General features: G+C 39.8%; 1 protein-coding gene across 1 annotated transcript in view; it reads right to left on the bottom strand.

The window, feature by feature from the left end:
- bckdhb (branched chain keto acid dehydrogenase E1 subunit beta) overlaps positions 1 to 13,240 on the bottom strand; it is a 223,359-nt gene that overhangs the window by 127,199 nt on the left and 82,920 nt on the right. Inside the window, exon 6 of the mRNA XM_059982370.1 lies at positions 12,324 to 12,432. Within this exon, the coding sequence (XP_059838353.1) occupies positions 12,324 to 12,432 (109 nt within the window). The remainder of the gene's footprint in view (positions 1 to 12,323; positions 12,433 to 13,240) is intronic.

Genomic DNA, 13,240 nt, shown 5'->3' with positions numbered 1-13,240 from the left:
TAGGTTTTCTACGAGTGTTCCGGTTTCCTGTGATTAGGCTAGGGTTAAACTGGATGAGTGCTGGGTGGTGCAGCTCAAAGGGCTGGAAGAGCCTTATCCACGCTCAGTTTAAGTACTTGTAAGATAGCAAGTAAATAAATAATTAACAAATAAAAAGAGAACTCCAGGCCACATCAAAAGGTTTTTGGATAACCAGCAAATCAGCAAATTCAGAATAAAATCAATGGAATGCTTTGCCCAACACTTCCCATTCAGTAACTTTAAACCTATTTGTTTTCTAACTTCTCCAGTTCTGACCTGAAATATTCAGCCTCCTTCCTCACCAAAGATCATGACAGGTCAGCTGAATATCCCCAGCATTTTCTGCTTGAAAAGCACTACAAAATTTTTGCCATAAACTTTCTATATAGTACAAATTATCCTAAAAAGTAATAGCGATTGTTATAAAAATTTAAAAATTCCATGCTTCATAATTTAACAATCCTAACATATACAACATTGCCATCATCTGTTATAGTATGAATGGCCACTGATAATAGAACTGACCACAGGCATGATTTTTATGTGCCATAAACTACTTAAAATACATTACAGCCCTACGTCTAATGTTCTAATTGGATATCATGACGCTAAATACACTCTATAAATATTATGCAACATTGGTACGCTCCTTTTCTGGTGATTTTGGCTGGTGTTGTGTTGTCTTCTGCATATCCAATATACCAATGTAATAGCAGTAGAGTTCCAAAAACCACTGATTTACTTCCACAAGCAACTTTCTACAAAAAATACAATTGATGCACAGAGTATTTTTCTCTATTACACCAGTTATTTATTTGCCTATCTGCAATCAAAAACCAGGCAGCCATTAATAAAACTCCATGACCAATCACTGTTGGTAAAGAACAAAATCAAATCCTTAGGATGACATGACATAGGATAGGAAGCTATAGAATCCTTCTGGGTAGGGTTAAGAAACGTCAAAGATAAAAAGATCCTGATGGGAGTTATATACAGGCCTCCGAAAAGTGGCCAGGTTGTGGGGTACAAATCATAATGGAAGATAGAAAAAAAACATAAAAAGGGCAATGTTATGATAGACATGGGGGATTTCGATATACAGATAGCTTGGGAAAATCAAGTGGTGCTAGATCTCAAAGACTGAATTTGTAGAATGCCTTTGAGATAGCTTTTTAGAGCTCCTTGTAGTTGAGCCCACAAGGGGAAAGGAAATTCTGGATTGAGTGTTATATAATGAACCAGACTTGATTAGAAAGCTTAAGGTAAAGGAACCGACAGGAGCCAGTGATCAAAATATGAGAGAATTCACATTGCAGTTTGAGAAGGAGAAGATAAAGTCAGACATGTCTGCACAGATGAGAAAAGAGAATTGCAGAGGTCTGAGAGAGGAGCTGGCCAAAGTTAATTGGAAGGGGGCTCTTTAAGGGAAGATGGCAGAACAGAAATAACTGGAGTTTCTGAGAGCAACTGAGAAGAAACAGGATTGATACATCACAAAAATCAAAAAGTATCCTAAAGGGAAGATGACGCAACCTTGGCTGACAAGTAAAAGACAGCAAAAAAGCAAAAATGAAAGCATAAAATATAGCAAAAATTTGTGGGAAATTAGAAGATTGGGAAGCTTTTAAGAAATAACAGAAGGTAACTAAAAATGCCACAAGCAGAGAAATTATGAGATATGAAAGTAAGCCAGCCAATAATATAAAAGAATATATCAAAAGATTTTTTTTAGATATATAAAGAGTAAAAGAGAGGCAAGAGTGATATTGGACCACTAGAAAATGTCACTGGACAAAGTAATAGCAGACAAAGAAATGGCGAACAATCATAATAAGTATTTTGCATCAGTTTAACAGTGGAAAACCCTAGCAGTATGCCAGAAATTTGACAGAGCCAGTGGGCAGAAGTGAGTGTAGCTGCTACTACTAAGGAAAAGGTGCTTAGGAATCTGAAAGATCTAAAGCTAGATAAGTCACCTAGACCAGAAGGACTACACACTAGGGTGCAGAAAAAGGCAACTGAAGAGATTACCGAGACATTAGTAATTATCTTTCAAAAATCACTAGATTCTGGAATGGTTCCAGAGGACTAGAAAATTGCAAATGTCAGTCCAGTCTTTAAGAAGGGATGCAGGCAAAAGAAAGGAAATTATAGATCAGTTAGCTTGACTTCAGTGGTGTTTAGAAGCTGGAGTTCATTATTAAGGATGAGGTTTCAGAGTACTTGGAGGCATATGATAATAGCTCAGTTAGCATGGTTTTCTTAAGGGGGAAATCTTGTCTGTCAAATCTGTTTGAGGAAATAACAGGTAGGAAGAAAGCTGTATTTTCAGGAAAGCTTTGATACAGTGCCGCACATGAGGTTTAACAAAATAAGAGCCCTTGGTGTTAAGGGAAAGATACTAGCAAGGATAGAAGATTAGCTGACAGCAGAATGCAAAGTGGGAATAAAGAGGGCCTTTTCTGGTTGGCTGCCAGTGACTAGTGGTGTTCCACAGGGATCAGTATTGGTACTGCTGCTTTTCACATTGATTGTCAATGATTTAGATAATGGAACTGATAGTGTTGTGGCAAAGTTCTGGTTGGCTGCCATAGACTAGTGTTGGTTCACAGGAGTCAGTGTTGGACCACTTATTTTCAAGTTGGATGTCAAAGATTTGGGTGATGGAATTGATGGCTTTGTAGTCATACTTGCAGATGATTCGATGAAAGGTGGAGGAGCTAGTATTGCTGAGATGACAGGAAGTCTGCATAAGGACTTAAACAGATCAGAAAATTGAGTAAAGAAATGACAGATGGAATATAGTGAAGTGTATAGTCATGTATTTTTGTAGAACAAATAGAGGCATAGACTATTTTCTAAACAGGGAGAACATTCATAAATCAGAGGTGCTAAAGGATTTGGGAGACCTTGTGCAGAATCCCCTAAAGATTAATTTGCAGATTGAGTTGGTGGTACTGAAATCAAATTCAATGCCAGCAATGCATTTAAGAGGACTAGCGTACAAAAACAAGGATGTAATGCATCAGTCAGACCATACTCGGGTGAGTAATTTGGGGTCCTTAACTAAGAAAAGATGTGCTGGCATTGCAGACAGTCCAGAGGAGGTTCACGAGACTGATTCCAAGAATGAAAGGCTTGATGGCTGAGAAGCATTTGATGGTTCTGGGCCTGTACTTGCTGGAGTTCAGAAAACTGCGGTGGCACCTCATTGAAACTTATTGAATTTTAAAAGGCCTTAATAGAGTGGATGTGGAAAGGACCAGAGAGCACAACCTCAGAAAAGAGAACATCCGTTTAGAACAGAGATGAAGAGGTATATCTTTAGTCAGAGGGTAGAGAATCTGTGGAAATAATTGCACAGACAACAGTGGAGGCCAAATCATTGGATATATTTAAAGTGAAGGTTGATAGGTTCTTGATTAATAAAGGCGGCAAGTAAGGGGAGAAGAAAGGAGAATGGGATTGAGAGGCATAATAAACCAGCCATGATGGAATGGCAGAGTGTACCCGATGGGCTAAATGGCCTAATTCTGTTCCTATGTCTCATGGTCTTTGCTTGTTCTCAAAACTGTGGCAAAATTTGCACAAATTTATTGCCTGTGAAGGAAAATATGAGACTACTTTTGCTTACAAATCAGTATCAAATCCAAAAAGGAAAATAACTAATTAGCATATATCATATTGTTAATATTAATAAAGAAGAAATTCCCAGAAAAAAATGCAATTTATTATCTAAAACCAACTGCTTTTCATTCAATCTGTCAACTTAGCTGAGTCAAGGTAGTTCAAACACTACAAAAGGAGGTTGTTCATGAATGTTAAAACCATGTGGCTTAAACAGGCATCATTCCTGGAGATCTATAAAGTTTATATTTGAGTCAGAGGAACAGAATGTCCCACTTTTGGAATTAAATACCGCAGCTAAGGAAAATACCCACTAGGTTACAGCTATAATCAACTCACCAGTAGCAGTTTTTATTTAATAAAGATTTGGAATAAGCTTCTTCAGTAGCTTCTCCACTGAATATTCAGAAATATCAGTACATTTACAGTTCTTTGAGCATCAAGCACCAATGAACTCTTATTTTAAATCACTAAACTTATTTTTTGTATTTAAAAAGACCCATTTGAAGTACAATGCATCCACCAATTGAAACTATGAAGCTATAAGAATCACCTTATAAAAATCACAGCACAGCATCCGTGCTGTGGAAGACGTCCAGCTCGTCCCTGTACCGAAGACGCCGCGCCCCAGTGGCACCAATGACTGCAGACCGGTGGCATTGACCTCCCACATCATGAAGACCCTGGAGAGACTTGTTCTAGAGCAGCTCAGACCTATGGTTAGGCCACACTCAGACCCCCTCCAGTTCGCCTACCAGCCCCAACTAGGAGTTGAGGATGCCATCGTCTACTTGCTGCACTGTGTCTACGCCAACCTGGACAAACCGGCGAGCACTGTGAGGGTCATGTTTTTTGACTTCTCCAGTGCGTTCAACACCATCCGCTCTGTTCTGCTGGGAGAGAAGCTGACAGTGATGCAGGTGGATGCTTCCCTGGTGTCATGGATTATTGATTACCTGACTGGTTGACCACAGTACGTGCACACAGACTGTGTGTCAGACAGAGTAGTCAGCAGCACTGGGGCTCCACAGGGGACTATCCTGTCTCCCTTTCTCATCACCATCTACACCTCAGACTTCAACTACTGCACAGAGTCTTGCCATCTTCAGAAGTTTTCTGATGACTCTGCCATAGTTGGATGCATCAGCAAGGGAGATGAGGCTAAGTACAGGGCTACGGTGGGAAACTTTGCCACATGGTGTAAGCAGAATCATCTACAGCTTAATGTGAAAAAGACTAAGGAGCTGGTGGTGGCCCTGAGGAGGGCTAAGGTACCGGTGACCCGTTTCCACCCAAGGGGTCAGTGTGGTCATGGTGGAGGATTACAAATACCTGGGGATACGAATCGCCAATAAACTGAACAGGTCAAAGAACACTGAGGCTGTCTACAAGAAAGGTCAGAGCCGTCTCTACTTGCTAAAGAGACTGAGGTCCTTTAACATCTGTCGGACAATGCTGAGGATGTTCTACGAGACTGTGGTGGCCAGTGCTATCATGTTTGCTGTTGTGTGCTGGGGCAGCAGGCTGAGGGTAGCAGACACCAACAGAATCACCAAACTCATTCGTAAGGCCAGTGATGTTGTGGGGCTGGAACTGGACTCTCTGACGGTGGTGTCTGAAAAGAGGATGGTGTCCAAGTTACATGCCATCTTGGACAATGTCTCCCATCCACTCCATAATGTACTGGTTAGGCACAAGAGTACATTCAGCCAGAGACTCATTCCACCGAGATGCAACGCTGAGCGTCATAGGAAGTCATTCCTGCCTGTGGCCATCAAACTTTACAACTCCTCCCTTGGAGTGTTAGACAGCCTGAGCCAATAGGCTGGTATCGGACTAATTTCCACTAGACATTAATTATTTATGGTTTTATATTGCTATATGTCTACACTATTCTTGGTTGGTGCGACTGTAACAAAACCCAATTTCCCTCGGGATCAATAAAGTATGTCTGTCTGTCTGATCTTTAAAGTGAAATATGTATTGCCGATCCTTCATCTTTAATGGAATTTTATACCCAATTTCACAACGGGAGCAATATCAGCAGGACATCACATAATTCAAAACACCACTGCAAAACATTGTTCATAAGACACAAGGAGTAGAATTAGGCTATTCAGCCCATCAAGTCTGCTCCACCATTCTAGCTTGGTTGATCCCGGATCCCACTCAACCCTATCCACATACCTTCTTACAATATCCTTTTATGCCTTGACTGTTCAAGAAACGATCAACTTCTGCCTTAAATACATGCACGGACTTGGCCTCCACCAGTCTGTGGGAGAGCATTCCACAGATTTACTACTCTCTGGCTCAAAACAATCCTTATTTCTGTTCTAATGGGTCGCCCTTCAATTTTGAGTCTGTGCCCCCTAGTTCTGGATACCCCTGCCATTGGAAACATCCTCTCCAATCCACCTTGTCTAGTCCTTTCAATATTTGGTAGGTTTCAATGAGATCCCCCCACATTCTTCTAAATTACAGTGAGCACAGGCCCAAAGCTGCTAAACACTCTTCATATGTTAACCCCTTCATTCCCGGAATCATCCCTGTGAACCTCCTCTGGACTCTCTTCAATATCCTTTCTGAGATATGTGGACCAAAACTGTTGACAGTACTAAGTATAGTCTCACTGGTGTCTTATAAAGGCTCAGCACTATCTCCTTGATTTTTGTGTTGCCTTTATGGCATTTGTTTAGTTTATAATATTTTCCCTTTAGTAATTCGTTTGTTAGCATTTTTTAGTTAAAGTTAGGATTGTTTAAAGTAAATTCGTTGTCTGTGATATATCGCGGCATGTGATGACGTCACATCTGGTTTCACCGCGTCTTGTGGGAAAATACCGGTTTGGAGAAACGGGAAGGAGGGTGCTCACATGTGTAGGATCAGCGCAAGAAAAGTTGTCTTTCTACGCACTAGAAACATAGTGAAGCAACGCCGCAAGTTCATGAGATAATCGAAATGTTGAATTAAAATGTTAACGCTGATTCTGTTAAAAGTAATGACGGTTGATAAGATTTATGTTTTCGTTAGTTAAAGAGTTGCAGATAGTTTGTGTTGAAGTGTATTTAAAGCAGTCAATCGCGTAGGTAGATTCTGACTGTATGCTGCATTTTAATGGAATGTAGCTGTTGTAGTTTTACTTTTGCAAGTATTTACGATGTAAATGTGATATCAAGAAGGAAATAAATACTGTACAAATCTTGTTTTATATACAAATATTGTTTTATCAACAGTTTTCACCATAGGTTAATGTGGAAGAGTGAACAGTAAACGGTTAATCTTACTGCGATCCTGTTTTCATCGACTACGGTTTACCTCGGTGTTTAGTTCAGCGTTCTCTTACACCTGAGCGAGAACACTACAATTTTATATTCTATTCCCTGGAAATAAAGGTCAACATTGCATTTTCCTTCTTTACCACAGATTCAACCTGTAAATTAACCTTTTGGGAGTCTTTCAGAAGGACCCCCAAGTTCCTCTGCACCTCTAATGTTTGAATCTACCCCCATTTAGATAATAGTCCGCACTATTGTTCCTTTTACCAAAATACATTATCATACATTTCACAACGCAATATTCAATTTGCCACTTCTTGATCAATTTCCAAATTGTCTAAGTCCTGCTGCAATTGCATCACTTCCTCAGCACTACCTACCCCTCCACCTATCTTCATATCATCTGCAAACTATATTCATATCATCTACAAACTTTACCACAAAACCATCAGTTCCATTATCTGAATCATTGACAATCAATATGAAAAGCAGTAGTCCCAATACTGATCACTGAGGTACACCAATAGTCACTGGCAGCCAACCAGAAAAAGCGCCTTTTATTCCCACTCGCTGCCTCCTGCCTGTCAGCCATTCTGCTATTCATGCTAGTATATTTCCTGGAACACCATAGGATCTTATCTTGTTAAGCAGTCTCATGTGTGGCACCTTATCAAATGCCTTCTGAAAATCTAAGTAAATGACATCCACTGTTTCTCCTTTGTCTGCTGTGCTTGTCACTTACTCAAAGAACTCTAACAGATTAGTCAGACAGGATTTCCCTTTACAGACACCATGCTGACTTTGACTTATTTTATTATTAGTCTCCAAGTGCCTTGAAACCTCATCCTTAATAATAAACTCCAACACTTTTTCCAACCACTGCGGTTCAGCTAACTGCCCTATAATTTCCTTTCTGTCATAAAGTTATACAGCATAGAAATAGGTCCTTTGTCCCACTACAGTACTATGCAAAATTATTCAGCATATGTAAAAAATATCTGTAAGACAAAGATGCTTTCAAAAGTAATTAAAAGAAATTACTATAAACAGCAATGAGTAGTAAAAACTAAATCGTATCAATATTTCATGTGACCACCCTTTGCTTTTAAAACTGCTGTTCTGTAAAAGTATCAGTTGGTAGGTTGTTCCAAGCACCTCAGAGAACTTGTCACAGTTATTCTGCAGACTTTGGTTGTCTTGCTTGCTTCTGTCTCTCCAGGTAATCCCAGACAGCCTCAAATATGTTGTGATCAGGGCTCTGTGGAGGCCTTAATATCTGAAACCATACAAAAATTCTTGGATGCCTAAGACTTTTACACAGTACTGTGTATCCACAGCGACAATTAAATTAAGCACCTGCATTAACCCAATTTTGCTTCTCTTTCTCATCAGTTACCTCATTCTCTTCCCCTATTCCCCTGTCATAAAGCAACATAGGGTCATTTTGCAGTACCTAATTAATAGCAAGTGACAGATCTTTGGCACATTAGAGAAAACACATGCAGGAAACCACAGTCACATAAAGAAAATGCAAATTTCACACAAAGAGCACCAAAAATCATAAGTGAATCTGTGTCATTGAAGCCACAAGGCATCAGCACTATTCACTGGGCCTCCCAAACTTGTACTCGTTCATGGGTAACAAATGCAGATACAAGACAACATCCTGCTAATCTTCCTAGATGCTCCCAGTACTTATGGATGATTATTGGTCTGTAATCTTAATTTCATTTCTCTCTCCAATTCAATGTTGAAGTCGAATTTGAGTGAATAGGCCTACCCTTTTCTTATGACTGTCCCTCCACAAAATCATGTTTGAACCTCAGTCTGTACAAACGGTACTTCATGTCCAGCTCTGCTCTCATCTTGAATGTAATATTATCTTTCTAGATTATGTTCACCTTTCCCACAATTCCATAATGAATCCCTCCTGTCAAGCTTCCAACACATTAAAATTGCTCTTATCAAAAATGATTTTGTTATTCTATCTTTTTCAAGAACTCTGCCATCCAATTCAGCAGAATTTTCTTCATTTGAGTCTTCAGCTATCTTTCCAGCTGCTCCCATTGATGACAGCACCAATCTGCAGGTTATTCAGGAAATTGCACACCACTCCAGAATTATAATCACCTCTATCTCAAGTATCAATTTGTCATAAGCAAATGAAACTTATGGATACACTCAGTGGCTATTTTATTCAGCACACCTGTTCATTAATACTGTACAAATACCCAAATGGCAGCAACTCAATGCATAAAAGCAGGCAGACGGGGTCAAGTGGTTCAGTTGAATGGGGAAAAATGTGGTCGAGTGAATTTAATTGTTGGTGTCAAATGCGGTGCTCTGAGTATCTCAGAATCTGCTGATCTCTTGGGATTTTCAGTCTCCAGGGTTCACAGAGAATGGTGCAAAAAACAAAACAAAAAATCCACCGAGCAGTAGTTTTATAGCCAAAACTACCCTGTTAGAGTGTTCACAGAATGGCCAGACTGATTCAAGAAGCAGGAAAGCAAAAATAATTCAAATAACCATGTGTTACAACAGAGGTATGCAAAACAGCATCTCTGAATGCATAACACATCAAACCTACAGCAACAGAAGACCACAAAAGTACACTTAGAGCTAGTTTATTAGGTGTAGGAGGTACCTAATAAAGTGGTCACTGAGTCTATATCCACTTTCTGGCTGAGCTTCAAATCATTGCTGCTTCTTCTCTGATGTGTACAAGAGATGGGCATTAGCAGAAACATCCAAAGACCATTACCTACCATCAACCTGACCCCATTGCTGAGGGTGTGACAACACCCTTAACAATAAAGAACCAAGTCCGATCCCTAGAAAACGTGGATCACTTTACATTCATCAGGAGTCATCTCTCAATGAAAATAGACATCAATCACAAAGCCCCTACTATCTCTATTGCACCACTAAGACCTTTGCCCAAGTGAAGAAAAGGGTACTTTTGAGAAAAAGGAAAAGATTTGAGAAGAAATTCAGAATCCAAGCTCAAGAATTACCAAGCACCAACAATTTCTGTCCTCCTGAATGCTTTGAAGAGATACAGAAAACTTACACAAGGCATCTCAAAGAACTACCAATACTGCCTCCATAAAATTCTTCCAATCTATTGGCAAAATATACAGGTAATTGTCCATGAAATTTCCCAAGCCAATGTCCAGATTACTGAATCAATATGGATAGGTGGACCACATTGTGTACATGCCTGATTTCAAACACATGAAACAAGTACCGTAGATTCCGGACTACAGAGCGCACCTGATTAAAAGCCGCACGCTCTAATTTTAGAAAGAAAATCAATTTTGTACTTGTACAGGCTGCACCGGATTTTAAGCCGCAGGTGTCCCACGTTGTAATATGAGATATTTACACAGAAACATATTACACGTGAGGATTTTTTAAACTTTTAATTAAATCCGTATGGCAACATAAACAAATACATATTGCAAATGCTTTTTTTCGAACAGTGCCTGTAACACAGCTACTTTTAAATATACATACGTATCGGTAACACACAAATTACGTTGCGTATACTTTTTTACTGAACAGTGCACGAACAACATTCCAATATCTCCTAACAACTGGTAAAAAATTATATATACTGCAGCCTACCAGGAAAAGTTATTGATCGCCTTTAACTTAAAAGCTGCATCATATGCTTTTCTTCGAGTGTTTTCCATGTTGATGAGGGTGAGTACAAATGACTGATTTACAATAATTTAATTGTGAAAGTGCGCTTGATTTATCGTACAATTTCATTGGACCTCTGTGAACTACTCATCAATTTTATTGGTCTTGGTATGATCCCAGCCCCCTCCCTTGTGAGAATCGCAAGAGCACCCGTCGGGGGGGGGGGGGTCAGTAGACCCAGGAGGAGAGAGAGAAACGTGCCAAATTGCACGTCCCACCTGGGATGCAGGATAAGACGACAGCGACTATTGTCTCATGGAGACCACGTGAAAAGCCCTCGGGCAAGGTGGGCTGGTTGACAGAGAGATTGCATCATCCCAACCTGAATGACACCTGCGACCCCATGAGGAAATATAAAGGAGAGTCTCAGGGGGACAGCCCCCTCAGACGCACCAAGAAGACACGAGAGTGATCCCGCAGCAGCGGGAAGCCATTCTGAAGGAAGCCACGTGCGTTAGATTCCGGGATTGGAATTTGTGGCTGGAATCACAGAAAACCGCTTTTAACTAACATCGGGGCGAGGAAACCAACGCTCCCCCGATTTCACGGAAGATTCATCAAGACTCAGCAAGTTCTTTCTCTTCTCCCCAATCTCTCTCTCTCTCTCGGTCGCCCCACGTGAAACCCAGCGATTTTCAAATGGCTGAGGCCTGCAGACTTTCTGAGTGGCTTTTATATTTCCAACGGACAATCTATTAACCCCTAGACAACAGCAGAGCTCACTTATTAATGATGATTATTACTATACCCGCGCTTTAGATTGAGTGTTGACGATGTGCACTATCTGAATGTATGTATTAACCCTACTTTTGTGTCCCTTTATAAATAAAACGTTTGAAAATAGTGACATCAGACTTCAACAGACCTCTATCTTTTCTGGTAAGTTCTCCAGCAAAGATTCATAACAGTTTACTGTTACGAGGCAAAATGTTTTCGGCGGCATGAAAAAAAAACATGCATTAGCCGCATTGTAGTATAGTCCGCAGTGTTGCTGCAGTGTTCAAAGCGTGGGAAAAAAGTAGCGGCTTATAGTCCGGAATTTACGGTAGTTAAAACCAAATTCTTAAGATCCTTGGAGGATTGAAAAAAACTTAACACAATACAATGTCTCAAAATCTTCTTGAAAAAAATATAGCATCCTCATTACTGAATAAAATCCTTTGCTTATAATGTCTCAAAATGAAGGAAACCAGTGAGCATGATGGAATTCAAAGGAAAAAGTACATAAAGGTCATGTACAAACAGCAAGAGTACACTCATTTTCAATGACTCTCATGCCATTTACTCCACCCGTAACAAAATCTGTAAGCACCTCATTGAATGAGTTTAATCTGATTTCCTCCTCAGAGTAGGCAGAAACTTTAGATGTTTTAATTATTTTCTTAATAAGACAAAAATGGGGTTTTAAAAGAGAAGTACAATCTTACTGCTCTTAATGGAACCAAAAAGTGAAAAACCAGCATAAATGCCAAGAAAGAAGACAAAAGGAATGTCATACTTGATCTCCAATATACATTAACATATGGATTTAACCACTGCCAAAAAAATTAGTATTTTCCATTGAAGTAGAACATCATGAATTTCATAGCTTATGCTGCTTGCATCAGTTCCAATAAAATCAACCTCTGTAAAAGTCGTCTATTGTTATCTTGTACCAGATCGAAGAAAATGCCACACCTGGAAACTTACCAGCAGCTCTGTACAGAATTTTAGGTTCAAAGAAGATACAAGGATTTTTATCTTCTATGCACGACAGCAATAAGCCCTTGGCCTGAATGGGGCTTCTTGGAATAACCACCTGTAAAACACAAATTATTTTTTAAAAGTCTTCTAAATACAGTAAATTCTAAGCATCTACCAATTACCTTCCAAATAAATCTCTAGTTCACATCCACCATAGGCTTCTCAATGAAAATGTAATAAGGGAAAATATTGCTCCAGATTCCAGCTTAAATAAACATTGTTTCAAAGGACTGTTGAATATTAAGAAACAACAGATACAAAGAGAGAACTGGTAAATGTCGCCTGACCTGGAACATATAATGATTAAGTGCCGACATTCTACTTAGCAAGACATCTCTTCTCCATAATCCTGACTGCAGTTTACTTACTCCAAAGCCCAATGTTAAGCAAGCACTCCAGTCACTGAGTGGAGGAATAAATAAAAAGAAACAGCCCACCCCAATGTCTTTCAAATCATTATAGAGGATTTCAATCAAGCATATTTGAAGAAATCTCTGCCCGGGTTATCAACGTATCACTTGTATCACAAGGGGTCCCAACTCGACCACTGTTATATTACAATTAAGAACACCTAGACTGTTTGATCCCTAGACCACAATCTGTCCATCCGACTGTCCTCCTTCTATCTGCATAAAGGCAGAGGCTAAAGAGGATGTCTCCAGAGACAAGGACAACAAAGAGGTAGTCATGGGAGGCAGAGGAGTGTCTATGGGATTGCTTCAAGTCAGTGGACTGGGCCATGTTCAAGATCTCAAAGGATCTGAATTAATATGCCACAGTTGTTACAGACTTTATACAAACAGTCGTAAACAAATGTGTCCACACAAAATCATTCAGTCTTTCCCAACCAGGAGCCCTGGATG

Source organism: Hypanus sabinus, chromosome 10 (assembly GCF_030144855.1).
Source record: "Hypanus sabinus isolate sHypSab1 chromosome 10, sHypSab1.hap1, whole genome shotgun sequence".
Classification (NCBI taxonomy): domain Eukaryota; kingdom Metazoa; phylum Chordata; class Chondrichthyes; order Myliobatiformes; family Dasyatidae; genus Hypanus; species Hypanus sabinus.
Note: the sequence above shows the minus strand (reverse complement) of the source record. Positions and strands in the feature narration are given on the sequence as shown.